This window comes from Monodon monoceros, unplaced genomic scaffold, assembly GCF_005190385.1.
Source record: "Monodon monoceros isolate NGI ecotype Baffin Bay Population unplaced genomic scaffold, NGI_Narwhal_1 Super_Scaffold_4, whole genome shotgun sequence".
NCBI lineage: Eukaryota > Metazoa > Chordata > Mammalia > Artiodactyla > Monodontidae > Monodon > Monodon monoceros.
In genome coordinates this window covers 11,498,955-11,524,090 of record NW_021703781.1, presented here as the reverse complement: position 1 = coordinate 11,524,090, position 25,136 = coordinate 11,498,955, and the positions used below count along the sequence as shown (strand labels likewise).

At 40.6% G+C, this 25,136-nt stretch overlaps 1 protein-coding gene across 2 annotated transcripts in view; it reads left to right on the top strand.

Annotated features, from left to right (window-relative positions):
• The first annotated feature begins 4,079 nt into the window (after positions 1 to 4,079).
• Positions 4,080 to 25,136, top strand: part of SLC16A9 (solute carrier family 16 member 9) — a 35,837-nt gene continuing 14,780 nt past the window's right edge. The window contains exons 1-2 of one of the 2 annotated variants that reach the window (XM_029201248.1): positions 4,080 to 4,307; positions 19,094 to 19,237. In XM_029201248.1, coding sequence (XP_029057081.1) covers positions 4,112 to 4,307; positions 19,094 to 19,237 — 340 coding nt within the window. In that variant the 5' untranslated portion in view covers positions 4,080 to 4,111. The remainder of the gene's footprint in view (positions 4,308 to 19,093; positions 19,238 to 25,136) is intronic. The other variant, XM_029201249.1, reaches the window with a different exon arrangement.

The following is a 25,136-nucleotide window of genomic DNA, read 5'->3' as shown; positions in this document are numbered from 1 at the left end:
CGATATTTGGAAGTTTAGAGTATTCTGTCTGCTAACACAATCATGTGTTCTGGGAGACTGGATTTTAGACTCCACACTTTTGTGCACAAATTGTAATATCTTTCAGTTTTCAGTTATGAAATATTGAAAGTTAATTCGTACAAAATCCTATGGCAAGTGGTGACGTGATTTTTGCCCAGGGCTTTGAATGTCAAAATAGAGAAATTCACTGAGGCTCAGGTAAATTGATGGGTGTAACTATGACTCTCTTAAGGTAGCCACATGCCTCACCATCTAATTAGGGATATGCATGAATGGATGAATGATATTCCTACTCTCTTTACCTATTATCTGATGAAACTACAGCCAAGGGGATGGTTTGGCAAAAATCTGTGCACAAAGAAGGCTGTTGAACCTGACTGTAAACCTGGCATGGTGAAGAGAGACAGGAGGTGAGGATTAAGTGGGAGGCCCTGTTGGGGGCAGGAAGTTCAGGCCTGGGCCTCCAAATCCATTGCCATGTAAACTGTTTCAGAACTTATAAAGAATGAATGTTTCAAATTCCTTTAAAATATCATTTTGATACCAAAACCTAGTCAAAATTAAAAACAAAAAGAGACAAATCTCACTTATGAATTTAACCCTCCCTCAAATAGACTGACATAATCAAAGTAGGGCATGAACCAGGGAGGATTTAGTCTACTGATTCAAGTATCGTTCACTAGTAGAAAATACAGATTTTGTTATATTGAAAATTAAAAGGAGCAAATCATAATTACCTCCCTATGCACTGGAAATGCATTTCAGAAAAGTTTAATAAACATTCTTTATAATAGGGCTTCCCTGGTGGCACAGTGGTTGAGAGTCCGCCTGCCGATGCAGGGGACACGGGTTCGTGCCCCGGTCCGGGAAGATCCCACATGCCGCGGAGCGGCTGCGCCCTTAATCCATGGCCGCTGAGCCTGCGCGTCCGGAGCCCGTTGCTCCGCAACGGGAGAGGCCACAACAGTGAGAGGCCCGCGTACCGCAAAAGAAAAAAAAAAAAACAAACCCAAAACTTTATTATAATACTCAGAAGTAGAGACTTTTTTTCTTAACTTTGTGAAATATATCTATCTCAGCCTCGGAAGCAGCACCATGACACTTGAAGGCTTTCACATTGAATTTAGGAACTAGACAACGATGTGTACTCTTATTATTTAACGTTATTCTAGATGCTTGTCCCACGCAAAGGCAAAAGAAGGACCTTGTTAGATAGACGCGTACAAATCCAAAGTTGGGGGTAAAACTACCACTGTTTGTAGATGGTTATATAACTGTATTGTATTAAAGATTGTATGTATCCAAGAGAATCATGCAAAAATCTACTTCAAACAAGAGATTTTATAGTAAGGTAGTGGAGTCCAAAATTAACATACAGATATTAATAGCTTTTACACATACAAACAGAAGACAAATCAAAGAAATAAGCCCAATTATAATATTAGCAAAAAGGATAAGATATATAAAAATAAAAAGAAATGTTGGGGAAAATTTTAAACACTAAGAACACAAAAATAGACTTGAACAAATGGAAAGATATGAAATGGAAGATAGAAAGATTCAACATCATAAAAGGAGTATTTTTCCTTAAATCAATTTATAATTTAACTCAGTCCTAATGAAAACACCATCAGATTTCTTTTAGAAGCAGACAAACTGATTCTGAAGTTCATATAAAAAAGTAAACAAACAAGAGGAACCAAGAAAATATTGAAAAGGTGTGCAATGATGGAGAGAGAGGGAAGGAACTATTTCCACTGGGACTTAAAATATATTAAAAAGACTTAGGGCATTCCCTGGTGGTCCAGTGGTTAGGACTCTGCGCTCTCACTGCCGAGGGCGCGGCTTCAATCTCTGCTCGGGGAGCTAGGACCCTACAAGCCTCGTGGCGCGGCCGGAAAGAAAAAAGACTTAGTAGTTAAACAAATGTGGTATGGTGAGTGAATAGACAGATCAGTGGAACAGAAAGAAAAGTCCAGAAACACCCATATATTCCCAAGAATTAGATACGAATTACAAATGGCTTTTCACCTATGGAACGACACACATCATTCAGAGAATGTTGAGAAATGCAAATTAAAACTATAAAGAAATACTGTTTTAAAGCGAACAAATTGGCAAAAATCGAGAAGTTTCACAACACACCCAAAGTTGCTGGGGATCTTGTAAATCCGTTTAATCCCTTGAACTCAATTTGCTAATGCTAATTACAGCTACAAATGTATATTTGTAATTGACTCAGCAATTCCTGACAGGTATGTAGAAAGATAAATGTGTATGTAAGGTTATTCACTGCAGCACTGTTTTTCATTGGAAGCCATGGGGACTGGTTAAACAATTAAGAATTACTGGAACACAATGTAGCAGAAAGAAAGGATGAGGAAGGTTACTATGTATGCATTGCAAGGTATTTGTCAAGTGAAAAAAAGCAAGACACACACCAATGTATATAATATGCTATTTTTTTGTGTAAAAAATTAGAGGAAGGCTTCCCTGGTGGCGCAGTGGTTGAGGGTCCGCCTGCCGATGCAGGGGACACGGGTTCGTGCCCCGGTCCGGGAGGATCCCGCGTGCCGCGGAGCGGCTGGGCCCGTGGGCCATGGCCGGTGGGCCTGCGCGTCCGGAGCCTGTGCTCCGCGGCGGGAGAGGCCACAACGGTGAGAGGCCCGCGTACCGCAAAAAAAAAAAAAATAAAAATAATTAGGGCAAATCTGTATATGAGTTAACTTATGTACTCATAAATTAATTCTGGAAGGATATAAAAGAAACAAGAAGCGTTGGTTACTGGTGGAGAGAATGGAAGTTAGGTGGGAACTAGGTAGATGGAGACTGTATATTCGTTGTCATTTTTTTTCATTTTTGAACCATGTGAATGTTTTGCCTATTCAATAAGGAAAACAAACATACAAGTATACAGCCATATGTGTGTATTTAAGAAAGAAGACTAAGGATGCTCTCTATGTGTTGATAGGGAAGCGTTCCCGAGGATGTTAAGCGAATAAAACAAGGCATGGAATAGAATGTACAATATCCACTTTTTGTTGAAAAAAGGAAATCTAAGGCTATTTGCTTGGTTTTGCTTGCATATTTATAAAGAAACTCTGGAAGGATAATCGAGTGTGAACATTGTGATGTGCTGCCTCCAGACCCCCCTAGGAATGAAAGATTTCTTGCTGAAGCAGCTGAAGGGCTGCTGACAGATGTCCTTCAGGGAACAAACCCCATGGGTAATGATTGCCTCTTTTGAAGAGAGTCACCTCACCTGAGGTCATGCCCCCTTCTGGGGTGGCCTGCAATCAGTGAATTAGCAACATGGGCGTGTGAAGGGCCAGCTTCCCACCCCCAACTCAGGGCAACTCTGAAGGGTCAGCCAGCTTTAGAAATCCCCTTCCTTAAGCTGCATGGTAATTTACCTTCTCCTGCTGCTGTCTGGTCTCTTCCATAGAAAGAGAACACTTTTAGTAAACCTCCTCTTGCTAATAAGTAAGAGTGTGTCCTGGGGAACTCAACGTGCCACAGGAAACCAAAAACAGTGATTTCCTGTGCTTGGGTTGGGGTGGGAACCTGGTGAACGGGGGCAAGTTTGGGAAGAAGACTTTACACTCTACACTCTATGCCTTTTTAAAAAATTGAAGTATAGTTGATTTACAATGTCGTGTGAGTTTCAGGTGTACGGCAGTGATTCTGAGTCTTTTCCCTTCTAGGTTATTACAAAAATATTGAATAGAGTTCCCTGTGCTATACAGTAGGTCCCCGTTGGTTATCTATTTTATATATGGTAGTGTGTATATGTTAATCCCAAACTCCGAATTTATCCTTTTTATGATATAAAAAACATCTTTTTGGAAACATGTGGATGTATTACTTATTCAAATCAGAAATCAAAATATTAAAGTTAACTTGGTATATCGATGATATTTTATCCTTTTCCTCTTATATTTTTAGAGAACTTTTTTTATGTTTCAATTTGGGAGGAGATATTTTTAATCTAAAATACCATGCCTCGCTACACTCTAAATATGCTTTTCTTTTTTTCTTTTTGTTTTTGCTTAGGACCTACAGAGAAACACCGCCTTGATCTCACATTACAATGGAATTTAAGAAGCCACCTGACGGTGGCTGGGGCTGGGTGATTGTACTGGCCTCCCTCTTTACTCAGTTTTTGTGTTACGGATCTCCGCTAGCTGTTGGCGTCCTGTACATAGAATGGCTGGACGCCTTTGGTGAAGGGAAGGGAAAAACAGCCTGGGTCGGATCCCTTGCAAGTGGAGTTGGCTTGCTTGCAAGTAAGTGGAGAAACTTATGCTTCTCCTCACTCATTAATCATTTAATTACATTTGCTGCATCATTCACATTGTGCAAGACGTAGGAGGCTATTTTCTTTTTTTAAAGTATAGCACCTACTTTGCTGCCTTCACTGAGATTATAAACCACTCTTTCACTGTCATAAATCTATGTGACAATACAGGAATTCCATCAGAGATTCAGTTGTCCGTTCATTCATTCCTTTATATATTTATTTGCTACTGTGTGCCAGGCAGTGTGCTGGATGCTGGATATGAAAGGATGAATGGCAAACACATCATTTCTGCCTTTAAGAGGCTCAGTCTAGTGAGACACACATTTCCACAAATAAGAAAGATACAGGGGTATGAGGGCAGTGATCCAGGTATGTGCGATGAATGCTGGTGACCAAAGGACCAAATATTTTTCAGCAGTCCTGGGAACAGTTCCTCTATGATTCATAATTACTCCTCTCTGATTCGGACACACCGTGATCAGATCGCATGTCCTACATTTGTGTCACCTTCTTAAGAAAAATTTGATATGACAAAGAGTAGTCCCTTCTCAACAATGATAATGACATTAAGGATTTAAATATAGTGTTATGTGTAAGATGTATGTGATGTATTTTGTGTGACCTTCATAAAATGTCTCCAAAAGTCATATTCTTTTTTTTTAATTTATTTTATTTATTTATTTATATTTGGCTGCGTTGGGTCTTCGTTGCCGTGCGTGGGCTTTCTCTAGTTGCAGCGAGCGGGGTCTACTCTTAGTTGTGGTGCGAGGGCTTCTCATGGCGGTGGCTTCTCTTGTTGTGGCTCACGGGCCCTAGGCGCACGGGCTTCAGTAGTTCTGGCTCGCGGGCTTAGTAGTTGTGGCTTGCAGACTCTAGAGCGCAGGCTTAGTAGTTGTGGCGCACGGGCTTAGTTGCTCCGTGGCATGTAGGATCTTCCCGGACCAGGGATCGAACCCGTGTCCCCTGCATTGGCAGGCTGATTCTTAACCACTGTGCCACCAGGGAAGCCCCAAAAGTAATATTCTTGATAAACATTTATCAAGTATGATATAATAGTGATTCTTAACATCTTTAGACAGCACAGTAGGGCGGCTTTTTTTTTAAGGACAAAATCATATGCACTTCAATTTCTGGAGTCACAGTTTGAGCTCTGCAGTAGTATTTAGCGATCATCAGTCTAACGTACTTGGAACTAGTGAAGAACAGACATGCTGTATACACACTACTATATATAAAATAGATAACTAATAAGTACCTACTGTACAGCACATGGAACTCTGTTCAGTACTCTGTAATGGCCTATATGGGAATAGGATCTAAAAAAGAATGGATATATGAATATGTATAACTGATTCAATTTGTTGTACAGCAGAAAGTAACACAACATTGTAAATGAACTACACCCCAATAAAAATTTTTAAAAAAGAACAGATATGCTAAGACGTAGCCCTGGAGTCTTATCCTGAGCTATGACCTTTACATGATTCATTGAGCAAATCACAATCTCTATTCTTATGGGGAAAATGAGGACAGTGAATGTGGTGATTTATAAGGTATTTTTCAACTCTAAAATGATTTACAAAGAAAATGCATTGGCCATTCCTTCTTTTAAATCTGTTATCTTTCCTGATCACTAAAGGGGACTTCTTAAAACAAAACAAAACAAAAATAGTTGCTTCCAATTGATGAATTACTTTGTTAAATTAAAAACAAGACTTGAAAAACAATGCTGGATCATGTGGCCATGTCAGATAAGAGAACTAAACGTAACTAAACAAATGAAAATAACACTGTCATTATAAGCGTCAGAAAAGCAGGAAACATTTGCCAAGATTTGTTTGAAAGAGTTTTTCAAAATGTGGATTGTTTGTAAAGCTGTCAAAGCACAAGTGGATGATGACTGATACGTTTGAGAATATAATTTTTAGAAAATGATCTGGTGAGAAGAGAATTTTTAAATGTTCTCCAATTAGTCATTTCTTTTTTGGCTGTGTCGGGTCTTAGTTGCGGCATGTGGGATCTTTGTTGAGGCATGCAGGATCTTTCACTGTGGTGCAGGCTCTTCTTTGTGGTACGGGCTTCTCTCTAGTTGTAGCAGCAGGTTTTCTCTCTCTAGTTGTAGTGGGCAGGCTCCAGGGCGCGTGGGCTCTCTAGTTGTGGTGTGCGGGTTCCAGAGCACATGGGCTCGGTAGTTTGCGGCACGCAGGCTCTCTCATTGAGGCGCAAGAGGTCAGTAGTTGCAGTGCGCAGGCTTAGTTGCCCCGTGGCATGTGGGATCTTAGTTCCCCGACCAGGGATCGAACCCTGAGTCCCCTGCATTGGAAGGCAGATTCTTTACCACTGCACCACCAGGGAAGTCCCAATTAGTCATCGCTTCTATTAGCAAATACAAACTTAAACAGAAGTTCAATTACCTTGCCTTCCAGCACAGGTCAAAGGGTAATTGAAATGCTATCTCTGTCAGCACATACTTGGAGAACAAAGCTGTTTTTCAGGAAGTCTGTCCAGGTAAGACTTGAGGGTTTGAGGTGTTCAGGGAAGCTGAGATCTTCTTAGGGATGGATGGGGTATTGGTGGTCAGAGCCGATGCTGAGACTCTGAAAACTGAACTGCAGCGCTCCACTTTCTGCAAGTTCCTAAGTGGATGGACCAGTCTGTCTCAGGGGCCACAAGCAGCTCCCTTCACTTGTAGGCGGGACCAGCTACATAATTTGCAATACCATGTGCAAAATGAAAATGCAAGGCCTCCAGTTACAGAAGTTAAGAATTTCAAGACAGCAGCAGCAGGGCAGCAGACCAAGTGCATGGCCCTTCTCAGAGCTGAGTCCAGTGCAGCTGCATTGGTTGCGTGCCTACGAGGCCAGCCCCGCTTGATGGGCTGGAGAGAGAGAGCATCCCACCAAACGTCCAGGGAATGAACAAGTACTGGAGGAGTGTTGGGCTGAAGTGAGAGCTAATCTGAGTCCTGGCTGTACCACCCTGTAGCTGAGGGACCTCGTGCAAGTAACTTATCTTCAGTGTCTTCAGCTAGATGAGAAGACCCTCGAAGCAGCTAATCAGAGCTTTTGCAGATAAACATAGAATACGGAGACCAAAGGGTTCCAGAATGAGGAAGCAGTGAGAAAAAAATGATGACTGGAGAGCTAAGACTTATGTGTGTGTGTTTGTGTGTGTTTGTGCACATGCCTGTGTGCACTTTAGTTAGTGGCTACTGAGTATCTGTGTTGTTGGCTTCCCTTGGCTCTTCATAGCATAAATTAAGGGACAAATCCTGAAAGCTATGTAATACAGTATTAGCAAGAGGGGTCTAGCGGTGTTTGAGCCACATTCATCATGTACTTTGTGGACAGCTTTCTTCTACACGAAAACAAACGGATCGGTCCTACCTTGGAAATAGGAAAAGTACATCTCATCATGATTGTCAGTGATTCTTAACCAGGGAGATAATCAGAATCATCTGTAGAAAGATTTCAGCATGTAAATGCTTGGATTTGACCCTCAGACATTCTAATTCAGTCAGTCTTTAGTGGGGCCCACATACGTGAATCTTTTTCAAGCCCCCAAAGTGATTTTCAGTTGGGAGCTACCACTGGCTTAAGCCCTCTCTACTTAGATTGCAGTCTTGCACTCCTTGATGATTCTCAAATGTATATTGGTGCTGACATATTTATAAAGGGAACTCTTGTAGGTTTCTGCTTGAATGTGTCACTGTGTATGCCATGTAAACCATGACAAATTGTGTCCAGTGGCCCCAGTTCTGGGGAATAAACACATAAACGGACATCTTTGCATCCTTTTCGATAAAAATTAATTTAATTTATATATATGTATTATATATTTACATAAATACATCTTTGATAGTTGCTCTTAAAATCAGGAGTATATATGAATTACTTGAGCTTGTCTAAAAAGCCAGTTTCTTACTCATCAGTGCTGTGAGGGGGGGACGGAGGGTGGTCCCAGGAATCTTCTTTTTAACTAGTTCCCCAGATGATTCTGATGCAGCAAGCCATATTGTAGCTGAGGAACATGAGTTGTTTTCTTTACCCAGTTTTGTCCAGAGAAGGCCTGGTAGGTGTCGTCCTTGACTAGTTCTGTGATCCGACCTCTGGAGATTTATAATTGAGTAAGCACAGCAGAGGTACGTTTGCTAAGCAACATACAAAGTCTGCTTTTCGTGTACTTGTCCCTTTAGTTCAAAAAGGGCCCCTTGGGCTTCCCTGGTGGTGCAGTGGTTGAGAGTCCGCCTGCCGAAGCAGGGGATGCGGGTTCGTGCCCCGGTCCGGGAAGATCCCACATGCCGCGGAGCGGCTGGGCCCGTGAGCCATGGCCGCTGAGCCTGCGCGTCCGGAGCCTGTGCTCTGCAACGGGAGAGGCCACAACAGTGAGAGGCCCGCGTACCGCAAAAAAAACAAAAAACAAAAAAACCCAAAAAGTGCCCCTTGTGTGCCTGGCTCAATACCAGCCACCTTCACTTACTTGATCTTGGTCGATCCTCATAATAACACACTGAAATAGGCATTATTGTCCTTAAGGTTTAGTGACCTGCCCAAGATGAACACATTGTCTAAGAGGAAGATTGGAAAAAAAAAGGAGAGAAAGATTGACACCCAAGCAATGGTTTTTCTAACCTGTTAAGTCTGTTTCTTCATCTTTAAATTGGAGATAATAAAAGTACCTACCTGGGACTTCCCTGGTGGTCCAGTGGTTAAGACTCCACACTTCCACTGCAAGGGGCGTGGGTACCATCCTTGGTTGGGGAACTAAGATTCTGCATGCTGCGCGGCACAGCCAAAAATATAAACAAATAAAAAATAAAAGTACCTACCTTATATGATTGCCATGTAGAATACTTGAGATGGTGCTTGTCATATGGTAGGTACTCAACAAATATTAGTTATTAAAGAACAACAATCCCCCACAAATAAAATTACTCTCCCAGGCAGTCCCAGCCAAACTGGAATCTGCAAAAGAAAGAAACCCTTCAGCCTGAAAGACAAAGACATTTCTAGGGGGATGGGCAGGAGGGAGAGCTGTCAAGATTGTATCTAAGCATCTGGAATTTAAAGGCCCACCCATTGTCTTTAACAAACGCAGATTTGGACAGTAGCTAAGAATAGCGGAAAGACATGCAATTCTTAACCTTCTACTCTTTATAACCTTAATTCTTTCTCTTTGAAACTTGAGTAATTGAGAAAATACTAAGAAGTAGACTTCTCATCTGAATTGTTTTTCCAGATGATCCTTAGGATGAATAAAGCTGAATATCAAGGACTCGGCCTCCCGCAGTTATACACCGTCATTACGCACACTCAGAGAATCTCTTCTCCTGTGTGTTAGGGAGGCCCAGACATCATCTCTGCTATAAGGGATTTAGAGTCTCAGGGCAGAGACAGGAAAAAAGGGTAGTAATGCCTTGAGACTTCACCACAAATACCAAGAACAGCAAGAACAAGGCAGTCTCTGCAGTTTTATAGAGATAGGCTGTGAAGTGGGCCAGAGGGGAGGGTGGGCTGGGCCAGATGCATGGGCATGGAGAGGGCAGTCCACGCAGAGTCCCCGTGTGCAAAGCCCTGGCATCGCGCTGCAGGTGATGCAGTCTGGTAGAGTACATTTGGCTGCAGAAGGAGTGATGTGTTAGGAGCTGTGATAGTCTGTGTCTACTTGGCTAGGGCTGCATTCCACGGTTAGTCAAACACTCATGGAGGTATCACTGTGAAGGTATCTTATAGATGCGCTCCAAGTCCATAATCAATTGACTTGAAGTAAGCGAGATTATATTAAATAATCTAGATGGATCTGATTCAATTCACTGAAAGTCTTTATGAGTAGAAATGAGCTTTTCCAGAAGAAGAAATTCAGCCTACGGCTATAGCTTCATCCTGTGGGAGAGAGTTCCAATCGGCCCTTCCTGAGGCCTAGTCCTGTGGATGCTGTCCTTGCCTAGCCAGGTCCCAAAACCACGTAAACCAGTTCCTTGCAATAAATCTCTTAATGGAAGTCTTCTTCTGGTTCAGTTTCTCTGGTCGAAACCTGAAGGATTCAGAAGGAATGGAAGGTAACTGAACTAAAGGGCGATCATGGCCTTATATTGTTTTAAGTTGGGAGAAAGCACGCTTTGGTTGGGTGTTATGCTTCACATTCAAGGAGAAGGGTGGGACCATTTTTCTGACCACAGAGGTGCTGATACAGCAGGGAGATCTTTTGTTCTGTAGTTTTGTACTCCAGATAGATTTAACAGTCCCCTCCCTCTCTCTTTTTTTTGTCTTTAATTCCTCCAAAGATCTTCAAATCCCTAATGAGTCAGTACATCTATCTCCAGGTTAATATAATGAGTCAGTATAGCCAACAGGCTTGCTGCGTGAGTTGTGAGTGTTGGCAGAGCTGGCTTTCAGCATTATCTGTACAGTTTTACCCCCTGTTAACTCCTTGCGTAGGACTGAATTCCTGCCTCCTACAAGGATGCTGTTACATTGGCCCATTCCCAGTGTGCTAGGCAGGTCTAGGGTTTGGTGAGAATCTTGGCAGGTTTTGCTGACTTGAAGAAGGCAAATGTACATGATACACCAAAGCAACCGATAAGCAAGGTGATCGGTATACTTGAGAGCAAGGATTTGAGTGGATGTGGTTCTGTAGTGCCTTTTTCTTCCTCAGGAAGATGAACTTAAAATTCCTGATCTCAGGGACTTCCCTGGCGGTCCAGTGGTTAAGACTCCGCCTTCCAGTGTGGGGCGCGGGTTCCCTCCCTAGTCGGGGAACTAAGGTCCCACATGCTGCGGGGTGTGGCCAAAAATTAAAAAAAAAAAAAGGGGGGGGGGAGTAAGAAGTGAGAAACCTGCCAGTTTGTTGGGCTCCCCGCCTTGTAAGTAGAGGGATAGGACTAGTGGGCCTAATCAATCTGCTGTCTTAGGAAATCCTTGCAGTGCTTCAAGCACACAGCCTGGTTACTGCTATAATTTATTTCTCATTGTACCGTCAGCATACTTACGACAGTAGGCCTGGCCATCCTACCACTCTGGGAACTCTCTGAAACTTTTTGGGAGAGAGAAGTGCATGGAAGTTGATTTCTTTCCCAAAGGGAATAATTTCTTTTCCAAAGCTGTCTTATAAAAATTACAACTTGGAGAACCACATTATAGTTCTCTTCTCTCCATTTAGAATGTATTTTCATCTCTTTTGACAATACTTCACAGCGCAGTTCAAGGCTCAGTTCTTTGGCCCATGGTGATCTCCCTTTTCTGAAATCCCCAAACACATGAGCTGAACCTTTCTTTTGTGCTTATTGCCCATGGCCTTAGGTTTTGATATGTGTTTGTTTTGCCTTTTGGTCTAGGTCAGAAATTTTGCATCTTCTTCTCTGTGTCCTTATCTACCATGATATGGGACTCCAGTGCTGTGTGGTCCAGTACAGTAAGCACTGGCCACATGTGGCTGTTGGGCACTTGAAATGTGGCTAGTCCAAGATGAGATGTGCTATAAGTGTAACAAATACACAGTGAATTTCAAAGACTTAGTACAAAACAAAGGAGTGTAAAATATCTCTTTAATCATGTTGAAATGATGATGTTTTCGATGTATTTGGTTAGATAAAATATATTATTGAAATCAATTTTACCTCTTCTTATTTATGTAATGTAGCTAGTAGAAAGTTTAAAATTCCATGTGTGCCTCCTTATCTTTCTGTTTTGCAGCAGTGCCGCTCTAATGGATGCTTGGTAAATAGTGAAGGAATGGTAATGGTCAAATATTTACTCTTTTGTTTGATTAATGCAGACCTAAATTTATGTTACTAGCAAACTTTTAAAGATGTGTATTCTTCCTATTAATTTTAATAGCCAGCAAAAATTTAACTCCATTTCTTCCCACATTACCCTGAAGGGCTAAAGGAAACAATTTCATCCCTTAACGTGTACATCCTTCTGACTTCCTTAGAACAACTCATCCTTCTCATTTTTTCTTTTTTTAAAAAATAATTTTTATTGGGGTACAGTTGATTTTCAGTGTTGTGTTAGTTTCTGCTGTACAGCAAAGTGAATCAGTTATACATGTGCATATGCATATATCCGCTCTTCTTTTAGATTCTTTTCCCATATAGGTCATTACAGAACACCGAGTAGAGTTCCCTGTGCTATACAGTAGGTTCTTATTAGTTATCTATTTTATATATAGTAGTGTATATATGTCAATCCCAGTCTCCCAATTTATCCCTCCCCTCCTTTCCCCCTTGGTAATCATAAGTTTGTTTTCTACATCTGTGACTCTGTTTCTGTTTTGTAAATAAGTTCATTTGTACCACTTTTTAGATTCCACGTATAAGTGATATCATATGATATTTGTCTTTGTCTGACTTACTTCACTTAGTATGATCAGCTCTAGGTCCATCCATGTCACTGCAAATGGCATTATTTTGTTCTCTTTTATGGCTGAGTAATATTCTGTTGTATATATGTACCACATCTTCTCATCCTTCTCATTTTCTAATTCACCCTTGATCGTAACAAAACACTTTTTCCGCAAGAGTTTTCAGTTTCATTTCCTTCATTTAATTCCCCTCATTGGCTGAGAATGATATCAATCAGTCTGATTTGCAGATGACCATTAACAAATGATTTTATGTTTTTGTTTCGTTTTGTATTTAAGAGGTTGTAGGGCTTGAAAGTCCGACCGCATCCTCCTTTCGTTCCTCATTCATCACTTGGGTTTATAGCAACAGTCCCTGACCTTTTTGGCACCAGGGACTGGTTTCGTGGAAGACAATTTTTCCATGGGGTGGGAGATGGTTCAGGCGGTAATGTGAGCGGTGGGGAGCGGCAGATGAAGCTCCGCTCGCTCGCCCACCACTCACCTCCTGCTGTGCGGCCTGGTTCCTAACACGCCTCAGGACCAGTACTGGTCTGTGGCCCAGAGGTTGGAGACCCTTGGTTTATAGAGTTACTCCCTAATATATAGGTTCTTACCTTTTGTGAGGGAACGTGTCAGCATTGTGCCAAAGATGTTGCCAGGCTACTATGCAGGAGAATGGAATATCTTTTAAGAGCCCTGCGTACGTCTTAGCGCCCCACCTGCCACCTGCCGTCCTCAGACTCGTCTTCTGTTCTGATTGCTAGCTCTGCTACTTAGCATTTTCAGTTCATCCAACCAATCAAGATTAATCACCCAGACAGAAGGTAGTAATAATGGCCCCTAAACCCCAATACACATACAACCGTGAGTTCAAGAAGACTTTTTATGAAAGGCAAAATGAATATAAAGGCAGTGATATGTAGTGTGTGTAACCATCTTCTTTTTTTTTTTTTTTTTTTTAGGAAATTTCTTCACCTATTTATAAAAATCCTCAAATAGAAAAAAACACAAGGAAAATTAGGCAATCTTTTGAACTGATTGATAATGAAAATAATATATTATTTTTTTCATTAAGCCAAAGTTGTGCTTAGTGGGCAATGTAAGCTTTAAATTTGTATACTAAGGAAAAATTATAATTTCTATAACCATTTTCCAGGACAGAAGTCTGGCAGACTTGGCTGGGTACGCTGCTTAGGGTCTCAGAAGGCCAAAATCAAGGTGTCAGCTATTCTCGGCCCTTATCTGGAGACTGAGGGAAAGTCCATTTTAAGGCTCACTAGGTTGTTAGCTAAATTCAATTCTGTGTGCTGTAGGACTGAAGTCCTCATTTCTTCACTAGCCTTTGCCCAGAGGTCATTCTCGGTTTCTAGAAAGGAACACTGTTCAAACTCGTTTATAAGGTTAAAATTATCCTGACTCTAAAACCAGACTGATACATTACAAAACAAACAAACAAACAAACAAAATGAATATAAAGGCAGTGATATGTAGTGTGTGTGTGTGTGCGCGCGCACGCGCGCGTGTGTGTGTAACTTCTTACTGGCTTCCATTTTACGCTGAAATTGTATCCTTCTCACTATTTCCTTATTAAAATATTCCTTCTTCCTCTTTAATGAAATGACAGTGATAATAGATAGTTATTACATTTAAAAATGTCTTTACTTGTCAAAATAGGAAAATTGGCAACCCAGTGATGACGTTCCTCCCTCCCTTTTTTTCTAAAATTTTATAGATTCCAAGGAGTGGAGTTACTGGTTCATATTACAAGTTAAGTACCTTTTGTTCCAAAGGTCCCTTCTGCAAAGTAAAAGACCTGAAGCCTCATAAGAAATCTCCCCTGAGAGTAGTCCTTTGATTTAATGAATCTGAGTAATTCAGATGAGGAGTGCTGAGGAGTAATCTATGGTTTATCATCTTGGAGAACTTGCCTGTTACTAGGAAGAGCTAAACACATAAATGTGTCAGTTTTGTCGATGTGACTCACTGGTCACTTCCAGTTATACTTTGCCCTAATTGTTATTGATGAAACCTGGGGCTATTGTGGTTTAAATCTGTGTAAATCAAGTCTAGAAATACCCTGGTTCTGAGGGTGAGAATAAAATAGTTTGCTCTAAATTTTAAACACCAAAATGAACATAAATCTCATGTTTTCATCTTCTGTAAATTCATAAAATTACTTAGGCTGTAAGATATTAATAAAAGTACATAGGTGTTTTTTAAATTGATATTTCTAGAAAAACATTAAGGTGCCAATGGAAATACATCTCAATTGGGAAGAATGCTGGGCTGACTTTGGCCTTAGCCCTGTCATTGATTAGCTACGGATTCTTGGTCAAATCACATGATCCTTCTAAACTACAGTTTCATCATTTTTTAAATGAGGTCTTTGGACCCTTTCCAAGGCCCCATTCAGCTCTAAAATTCTTTGTCTTTAACCTCTGACATCAAGATTTTTTCCTCTAAGTAAGCAGCAGGTGGTGGTGTGAAAGTAGAGAATTTTTTTTCTTCTAGTTTTGTTGAGATGTAATTGACATACAGCACTGTATAAGGTTAAGGTGTACAGCATAATGATTTGACTTACATCGATCATGAATTGATTACCACAATAAGTTTAGTGAACCTCCATCATTTCATATAGGTACAAGATTAAAGCGATAGAAAAAAATATTTTTTCCCTTGTGATGAGAGCTCTCAGGATTTACCCTCTTAACAACTTCCATATATAACACACAACAGTGTTAATTATATTTATCATGTTGTCCATTTCATCACTAGTACTTACTTATCTTTTTTTTTTTTGCGGTACGCGGGCCTCTCACTGTTGTGGTCTCTCCCGTTGCGGAGCACAGGCTCCGGACGCGCAGGCTCAGCGGCCATGGCTCACGGGCCCAGCCACTCCGCGGCATGTGGGATCTTCCCGGACCGGGGCACAAACCCGTGTCGGCAGGCGGACTCTCAACCACTGGGCCACCAGGGAAGCCCATACTTATTTATCTTATAACTGGAAATTTATACCTTTTGACCACTATCATCCAAGTCCCCGTCCCCCATCCCCTACCTTTGGTAACCTGAAATTTGATCTCTTTTTCTATGAGCCTTTTTGTTGGCTTGTTTGTTTTTGAAGTATAACTGACTTACAACACTATATTAGTTCCAGTACACAACATAGTGATTTGATATTTCTACACATCTTAAAATGATCACCACAATGAGTGTAATTACAGTATGTTACCATACTAAGATATTACATAACTCTTGACTATATTCCCCACACAGTACATTTCATACCTGTGACTCATTTATTTTGTAACTGGAAGTTCTAACCTCTTAATTTCCCTCATCTATTTCTCTCTCCCCCTACGCCCCTCCCCTCTGGCAACCACGTGTTTGTTCTCTGACTCTGTGTATCTATGACTCTGTTTCTGTGTAAATATGTTTTTTCATTTGTTTTGTTTTTTAGATTACACATATGAGTGAAATCATACAGTATTTGTCTTTCTCTGTCTGACTTATTTCACTTAGTATAATATTCTCTAGGTCCATCCATGCTGTCACAAATGACAAGATTTCATTCTTTTTTTTATAGCTGAGTAATATTCCATTGTATATATATACCACATCCATTCATCTATTGATGGGCACTTAAGTTGGTTTCATATCCTGGCTATTGTATATAATGCTGCAGTGAACATAGGGATGCATATATCTTTTCAAATTAGTGTTTTTGTTTTCTTTGGATAAATACCCAGGAGTGGAATTGCTGGATCGTATGGTAGTTCTATTTTTAAGTTTTTGAGGAATCTCCATATTGTTTTCCGTTGTGACTGTACCAGTTTACCTTCCCACCAACAGTGCATGAGGGTTCCCCTTTATCCACATCCTTATCAACACTTGTTATTTGTTATCTTTTTGATAAAGGCCAGACAGGTGTGAGGTGAGAAGTTTTTTAAAAACAGTTTTCAATTTGCTGTTTTCATCTGTCAAAGAATTTCTGCTCATTTCTTCCTTAGGCTTAATTTTATTCAAAGAATCATGTATTAGGCAAACATGATTTAAGAATTTATCACAAAATTTATGATAATATTATACATTTTATAAAATAGTTGTTTTGGTTGTACATGCTGTGAAAATTATTACCCTTCACCCCACCCCCATCTTCCCAAACTTTGAGTTTCCTTGTAGGGTTAACATGCCTTAAGGAGCATAAATTTAAAGTCCTGCTTTGAGGATGAAACTTGAAACTTTTCAAGTATGCCAGTAACAATCTCTATTTCAATTCCACGTGCCTGTTAAATTTGTAAACACTGACTGTCAATGTCAATACAATTTGGTAAACAACATAGAAGGCTCATGATTTTATGATGTCAACATCCTTTTATGAAATTTAAAATCATTTCTATTTTTGAAGTATCTAAGTGTTTCTCGTTGGGTATACACATAGCTCAACTGTCAGATAAGTTTGGTCTTTCAAATGGATTTTCCTCCTAAAACACTGGAGTAGAATATTCCCCTCTGTCATGTAAATATATCAGTCTGCTCTTCCATACTGGCTCACACAAGAGGGCTTGAAATGACAGGGGCCAGTTCATGACCAGGGAGGAATGTGGGATGGCTCTAGGCATTGAAAGCTGGTGGTATCTCAGTGGTCATACCCTGGTCTTAAATACGTGCTTAAGAGACTCTCTGTTATTGGTAAAAACGGGCTTGGGATCATCAGATCCTGGCTCCCCCACTTGCTAACAGTGAGACTGTGGATGGATGACACTATCTCTCCATTTGAGGTTTCCTAAAATGTTTTAAGATATGTACAGAAAAGTGTGCATATCCTGAGAGTATAGCTCAGTGAATTGTTTTTACAAACCAGACACACCCATGTAATGAGCACATTCACATCCAGGAACAGGACGTTAGCAGTACCTAGAAGTTGGGCTGTGTTTCCTTCTGGTTATAGCTTCCTACCCCCTACCAAAGACCCCCTATCCTGACTTCTGACTGTAGATTAATTTTGTCTGTTTTTGTACTTCTTATGATTGGTATTACACAATGTGTACTTTTTCTTGTTGTATCTTTCACTCCACATACATTTGTGAGATACACCTGCATTACTGTGTGTAGCTGTAGGTCATTCATTCTCATGGCCATATGGTAGTCCATTGTATGAATACACCAGAATCTACTTATACCTTCCACTACTGAGGAACATCTGGATCTGTGGGTGCTGGCTACTATGACTAGTTCTGCTATGACCATTTATGTCCATGACTTTTGGTGTAGGTGTACATAGAAGTAGAACTTCAGAGTCATACAGCGCTGTGTTCCGCTTTGGGAGATCACGCTAGCAGTTTATGGGAGTTGTGATTGCTGCACATCCTTGCTCACACTTATTGTTGTCTGCCTTTTGCCATTCTGGTGAGCATGCTTTTTAAAAATTGGGAATAATGATTTGTACCTTGAAAGGTTGTTGTGAACTCAATTAAGATGTTTCTCTTTGCTTTTAAATGTTGGGCCCTTTCTTCTAACCATGGCATGGACAACCCTTCTGAGCTTCGGTTTCCTTCCATGTAAATAAGACTACTGGGCTGAGTAACCCTTCATGTCCTTTTATTTCTAATATGCTAAGCTCCGTAGTTGTAGATACTGTCAAGGTAACAGTGCTAGTGAGAGAGAATTTCACTATCACTTAAATCCCAGTACGTGAGCAGTTGCCCACTTCCACATAGAACTGGTCCAGGTAATGGTCCCTTTTACCTGTCAGTCAACAGTGCACTTCCTTCCCCAAATTCCAGGTTACATGTAGTATGTAGGACAGTGAGACTGACAAAGTCGTGCCCGGGTGGGTAGGGTAGAGGCATTTGCCCCACCTGCCAAAATCTTCTCTAGGAAGGGAGTAACTACCCTCACTTCATCCCTTTATAAGGATGCTATGGATAGCATTGAGTCAATCATTAAGTTTATTTTTACCATCAATTATATGACTGGCCTTGTGCTGGATAGGAGCTCTGGGTAGAAAAGATGCATGGCAAGTACAGGAGACCGAAATCCTGATGCACTCAACAGCCAGATGGCCTGGGTTTTTACTTCTTGTTACTCTGAGGGTGGCTGCCGCTGTTATTCTCATTGAAAATTTAATAAAGTCTGACTCCAGAACCCCGATTTCTTAGCTATGTGACCTTCCTCTTCTGACACTTTAATTTCCTTATCAGAAAAGCGAGGATAACGAAAGCACCTACCTCCCAGGAAAGCAGGGAGATTATAATGAAGGGAGATTGTTTATGTGAAGTAGCAGGGTGTCCAACCCATAGTGAACACACAGTAGCTTATTATTGCCGTTGTTGTTTTACGATGGAATCATTTTAAATTTCGGATGGATGATAGGATGTGGAGAGGAGGTTACTGTTAAATAAGTGAAGGTTTCATTTATGATTTTAGGTCCTGTGTGCAGCCTGTGTGTCTCATCTTTTGGAGCAAGAGCCGTGACAATCTTCAGTGGCTTCATGGTGGCAGGAGGCCTCATGTTGAGCAGTTTTGCCCCCAATATCTACTTTCTGTTTTTTTCCTATGGCATTGTTGTAGGTAAGAAACTTGGTCCCCGTGATGCTTTTCTGAGCTTTGAGAGTTAAATGTTTTACCCGTGTGACGTTTCTTATTCAGTTAATGTAAGGAGTGAAAATGCTCAGGAATAATTCACTTTCGGCAACCACTTTACCAAAAATTGTTGCTTTAGTAAAACGTCCACCCAGTGAATCAAAATACTTCAAAGGATAAATGTGTTTTTTTGTTTGTTTGTTTGTTTGTTTTTTTGCGGTACGCGGGCCTCTCACTGCTGTGGCCTCTCCCATTGCGGAGCACAGGCTGCGGACGCGCAGGCTCAGTGGCCATGGCTCACGGGCCCAGCCGCTCCGCGGCATGTGGGATCTTCCCAGACCGGGGCATGAACCCGTGTGCCCTGCATCGGCAGGTGGACTCTCAACCACTGCGCCACCAGGGAAGCCCGATAAATGTGTTTTAACAATGCCCATTTTGTTTTCTTGCAAGGCATGGGGAGGTTTTTTTTTTTATTTCAGCACTTGTCTCTCTAGCACAAAAAAGGAAAAGAGGGAGAGAAGCATGCAACTTAGATGTCACTGACACCTGCCACTTCTCACTGATGTAGGAAATGGTCCCTTTCCTATTGGGCGGTTAAGCAGGGCTCTGTTGAACTGTTGGTGTTCTAAACATCCTTGCTGTTCCACAGCACCTGTCACCAGGGCCCCAACCACAAGGTGATAGCAGAAGTAAAAAGCAGAGTTTAAAGCACGTAATAATAATGATTATTTTTGTTAAAGGTGAGGCATGAGTGAAGAAAACTGAGTGGTGGGGATGATTAATGATGATCTTGGTTACAGAAGAGGAAAGGGTCCAGGGCTCAGGGCCTGAGAGCACTGGCAATTTTGGGGGGAATGCTTTTGTGATGTATTGCACTCATTGTATTCAATGTCAAACATCACCAGACTCAGGATCCCTAGGAGCTGTTGGTGGGGAATTTTTAAAAGACTCTGACTTTCAAAGTTTCTTCTTAATGTCTGAAAGAACTGAATTCTTTTTTCTTTTAAATAATAAAAATTTATTTTGTAAATCAAATAATCACTTTCAAATGTATCCTCTATGTAAGTCCTCTATGTTTAGGAATTAGAATTTTTTAATAATACACCAATGTTATCATATACAATTGGAGGGAATAACACTTGAAATACAGTGTAGGCAGAAGTTGTCCTAGTTTTTCATATTCAATTTGAACAAAGAGAAAAGTATATTAGTCGCATAGAGAGAATGAAATATTTTATTTTAGATCATAAAAATATTATGCCCACTTTATTATACAGTAAAATGTAATTGAATATTTGCTTAAGTAATGAAAGGGTTAAGAAATGATTTGGGTTATAATCAGAGGAACATAAGTTATAAATCTGTAGAAAGATTGCTATTTTCCAAATGAAATCCCGATAAAAGGCTAAACAGTTTCAAACATTTTATATAAAGAATGAATTAGGGCTTCCCTGGTGGTGCAGAGGTTGAGAGTCCGCCTGCCGATGCAGGGGACGCAGATTCGTGCCCCAGTCTGGGAAGACCCCACGTGCCGCGGAGCGGCTGGGCCCGTGAGCCATGGCCGCTGAGCGTGCGCGTCCGGAGCCTGTGCTCCGCAACGGGAGAGGCCACAACAGTGAGAGACCTGCGTACCACAAAAATAAATAAATAAATAAAAGAATGAATTATTCCTGATCAACATGTTTTTTTTGCTTTAGTGTCAGAAAAGTCACAACACATTTGATAAACGTATGTTAAGAGCCAGTTTTCTAGACATGAGCTCCGTAGTACCATCTATATGACGTTTGTTCAGAAATGATGGCAAAATTCTTAGAACACAGCATATTAGGGTGGAGGAAGAGCTGCCTGCCAGCGCTGACACAGCTAATTAACAGGAGGAGAAGCTGCAAAGGAAAAGACTGGAACAGAGCAGATCTCATTGCTACATGTGGCAGCAAAGGGAAAAGCACAGCTGAGCCGGACACAACCCAGGCAGGGACACAGACGCTGTGGCTCAGGATTTTGGTGTTTAAATACTTCAGAGACAAATTCCAGCAAGATGGTTGGTTTGAGTCAAGTCTGAAAGAATTTAATTTTTTTGACTACCAATATTCATTTTTTTCACATGGGGATATTTCCCCAATAATAAATAATAGAAATTATAGCCACTAATATTCCAGTAGGTAGTGTGTGCTAGGCTCTGCTTTATATGATCTCATCCTGTCTTCATGTGAGCCCATTTCACAGAGAGGGAAAGTGAAGCTCAAGCAAAGTGAAATTACTAACTAAAGCCACATAGGTAGGAGATTTGGGGTTGAATCCATTCAGTCTGACACCAGATCCTGACCTCTTTTACATATTTGTAATTATTTGTAGTGCTTTTAGAACTCTTGAAGTTTATTTTAAATTTAACTACATACCCAAATTCTACTCAGATCATAATCTAAATACGCAGGTCACTTGTTAGTTCTTTGAGAACAGGTTATATGTTTGATATTTTATATTACTTATTTCCTGTAGTGCTTAATACAGTTTAAACGTATACATGCAAATATGTTAATCTCTGGTGTAGAATTTGAAGGTATTCATTGAATAGTCATCTTGCATTCTTGTCTAAAATCATGAAAATAAAAATGTAGATATCTGTGCTTGTGTATGAGCATCGGATTATTCCTTTTAGGTCAAACCCCTTTTTACATAGAAAGTTGAATCATTATGCCATTGACATGATTTGGGCATTTCCCCAAAAATTTGGACTAAGCATTTAAAATTTCATGGGGTTTTACTCCCTCACATGGTTTCAAGGTTAAGGTATAGCCTTTGTGAGTACATATCCAGAGTTGTCACTGACTTAAAAATTGACCCAAAGTGAGTGATACCATAGTATTTGTATTCCCCATAGATAAAAATGAATTTTTTTTTTTTTTTTGCGGTACTTGGGCCTCTCACTGTTGTGGCCTCTCCCGTTGCGGAGCACAGGTTCCGGACACGCAGGCCCAGCGGCCATGGCTCACGGGCCCAGCCGTTCCGCGACATGTGGGATCTTCCCAGACCGGGGCATGAACCCATGTCCCCTGCATCGGCAGGCGGACTCTCAACCACTGCGCCACCAGGGAAGCCCAAAAATGAATTTTTAAAAAGAAAAAAAATTAATGTACATTGTTTAAGATTTTATGTACATTTGATTGTGTTGGAAGCATATCTAAGGGTATATAGAAAGAAAAAGACAAAATTAGGTAACTCCCATAACTAAATTTCAAAATTTCTATAGCAATGGAGAGAGCTTTACCAGCCTGTGAAACTGATTTTGATTTGGCTTATGGTGTTGGAACCTTTCAATAGCTAACCCTGTCCCTTCTCCCCATGAACCCATGATCTTCTGTTAATGAGATAGGATTTGATATTGGTCTTGACTTACTTTACTGGCTGCTGCTGGAGGTGGGGGGAGTACAGGGCTTCCACTTGGCTTTCCCCACTATGGTAACTTTTACTTCACTGGCCAGAAACAATGTAGATAGAAGGTTATACCAACTACTATGTACATGTGCTCCAATTAATTATCAGGAACTGGGGAAATGACTAGGATGGGCCCATGGACTCAGTGGACCTACTGTGAGCCAGACCTGGGCCATGATCCCGTATATTACCTGGCCCTCCTGTGACCCCCCTCTAAGGGTAGGCCATGTAAGTGCCTCAGGCCCCTAGTTAACAGTGCCAGTTCATTTTCTGTGTCCTACAGTGCTCAAAAGGCATCCCACTGTCCCTTGCGTATGATACCTAAATAAGTGACCGTAGTTCTCTTTGGGGCAAGATTCAGGATATTACTGTCTATATATTTGCCATAGTGTTTTTTGCAACGTCCTTCCTTCTGGAATCCTGGCCTTTCCTTCACTTAATGGAATCTGGGTCAGAAAACAGGCTCACGTCTGAAGGTTGTATATGACTCTGATTTGGCAACAGGTTCTGAATCCCTGTGGCTAGGAGGAGGCTGTCAGCTCATGGAGAGAGCCCTGGGCTTCGGGTCAGGAGACATAGGTCCTGTGAGCTCTAGCAAGCCCCTCGGTCTCCAAGAATGACTGTCGCCTCATCTGTGAAGGCGGACTCAGAAACCTACCTCACGTAGCTCTTGTAAGGACTAAGTGAAGTCGAGCAAAATAAAAATAAGGTAAATGAAAGAGTTGAGTTGGATTTCCATAGTAAAAAATCAATTTAATTTTAATTTCAATAATAATTTTACAGATTCCAGTAATTTTAAAGAATTTTTTAAAAGTTTAAAGTTTTAATTTCAATACTTAAAAAGGCACGCACTGTAGTAATTATTGGGCCCCTGTGAGCTACTTCTTGCTAGGAGATTATTAACACTTATTATCATGGTTGACTTCTTTGTGGTTTTATTTTGTCAGTAGGCTCAGAATATAGGGCTCGTGGAATATTTGTAGGGTAAATAAATGGGAATTTAATGAACAATGACACTTCCATTCTGTCGCCATTGGAAGTAGAATATCCAGTTGAAAAGGAATTGACAGGAAATTATTACACCGTCTAAACTCCTCCCCTCTGTATTATGAATTCCTTAGAAAAAACAAGAAAGATTCAGTCTAATGATAGCATATATTGAGCACGCATTCTGTGCAGTATTCTAAACATTCTCCTCTGTCTGGAATGAACTAGATGGTCTCTTAAGATAATATGGCACAGGCAGGAGCAAGCACTGACAGTCCAACTCTGGGGTTGGGCCGTGTGGGTTAATTTTATCTTACTCACTTGCCAGCCGTGGACTGTAGACATGTTACTTACCTACTGTTTTCTCATTTTTTAAACTGAACATAATAATAGTAACTACCTTCTAGGGTTTTGTGGATGGATGAGTTAAAGCAATAAATATTCACCAGCATCACCATCATTATCAGTTTTGTGACCTTGGGAAATTATCCAACCTCTCTGAGCTTCCGTTTGTATTTCTTATGAAATGAGACTAACGCGACTTCACAGAGATATTGTGACTATTCATGAGATAATGTATATAGAGAGGCACATGGGTGTTTAATGAATGTTTGTTCCCTTCCCCTTAAATTCTTTTCTGATCTCTTAGTTCAAGAGCACAGCAGCAGCTTTTTGTAACTGAAGAAGCACTATTGAACTATGTGTATAACAGATTAAATAATATAGAGAAAGAAAATTAAAGTTATATGGTATGTTTATAATAGAAAACATCAAAAAGAATAGTGAAGTGTATTAGTTGGCATAATTCTGTTTTACCATTTTTTTAAAAATACTGTCTTGAAAATATGATGTTATCTTGTTTGGGTTTTGTAGCTAGAATGAAATGGCAGCTTGCTGATTTTCAAGTGACTGTATGTCCTACTGGCAAACCTGGTAATTCAGGCTCCTGTGTTCCCAATAACTTTACTAAAATCGGGAAAAAGAAAATGTGGTGGGAGACTGGGAGGAATGGGAAGAGGGGCCGCAGGAAATATGCCCTTAATGATTTGCTCAAGCTTCTTCCCAATCATTTCCCATTGCTTTTCTGAAAAGCACAACTCAAAATCAATTTCTTGCTTTCTCTTTTCTTCAGATTATATTGTTCCTTAGCTACCTGATTACTGTTTTCTTAATAATCTCTTCTTGATTTTGGAAAAATTCAGTTTTCTCTTCCTTCATTTTCTTGTTAGTATCTGCATATCCATTGAGCTTGAGGAGGGCATAACCCACTTTCATAGACAATTTGATTCTCCTTCTCTAGTGATGGCAAATTAGATAAAGGTTGTTTTCTGATATTCGCTTTAGCAGTTAGTTTTATAAGCCCTTGTTTTTTTGTTGTGCCATTAAAGATCGCCTTTTGTCTCTAATGGGTGTTCAGTTATAAAAAGGAACTATGATTTTCTAATTAGTCTGAGGCTAGAGCTAT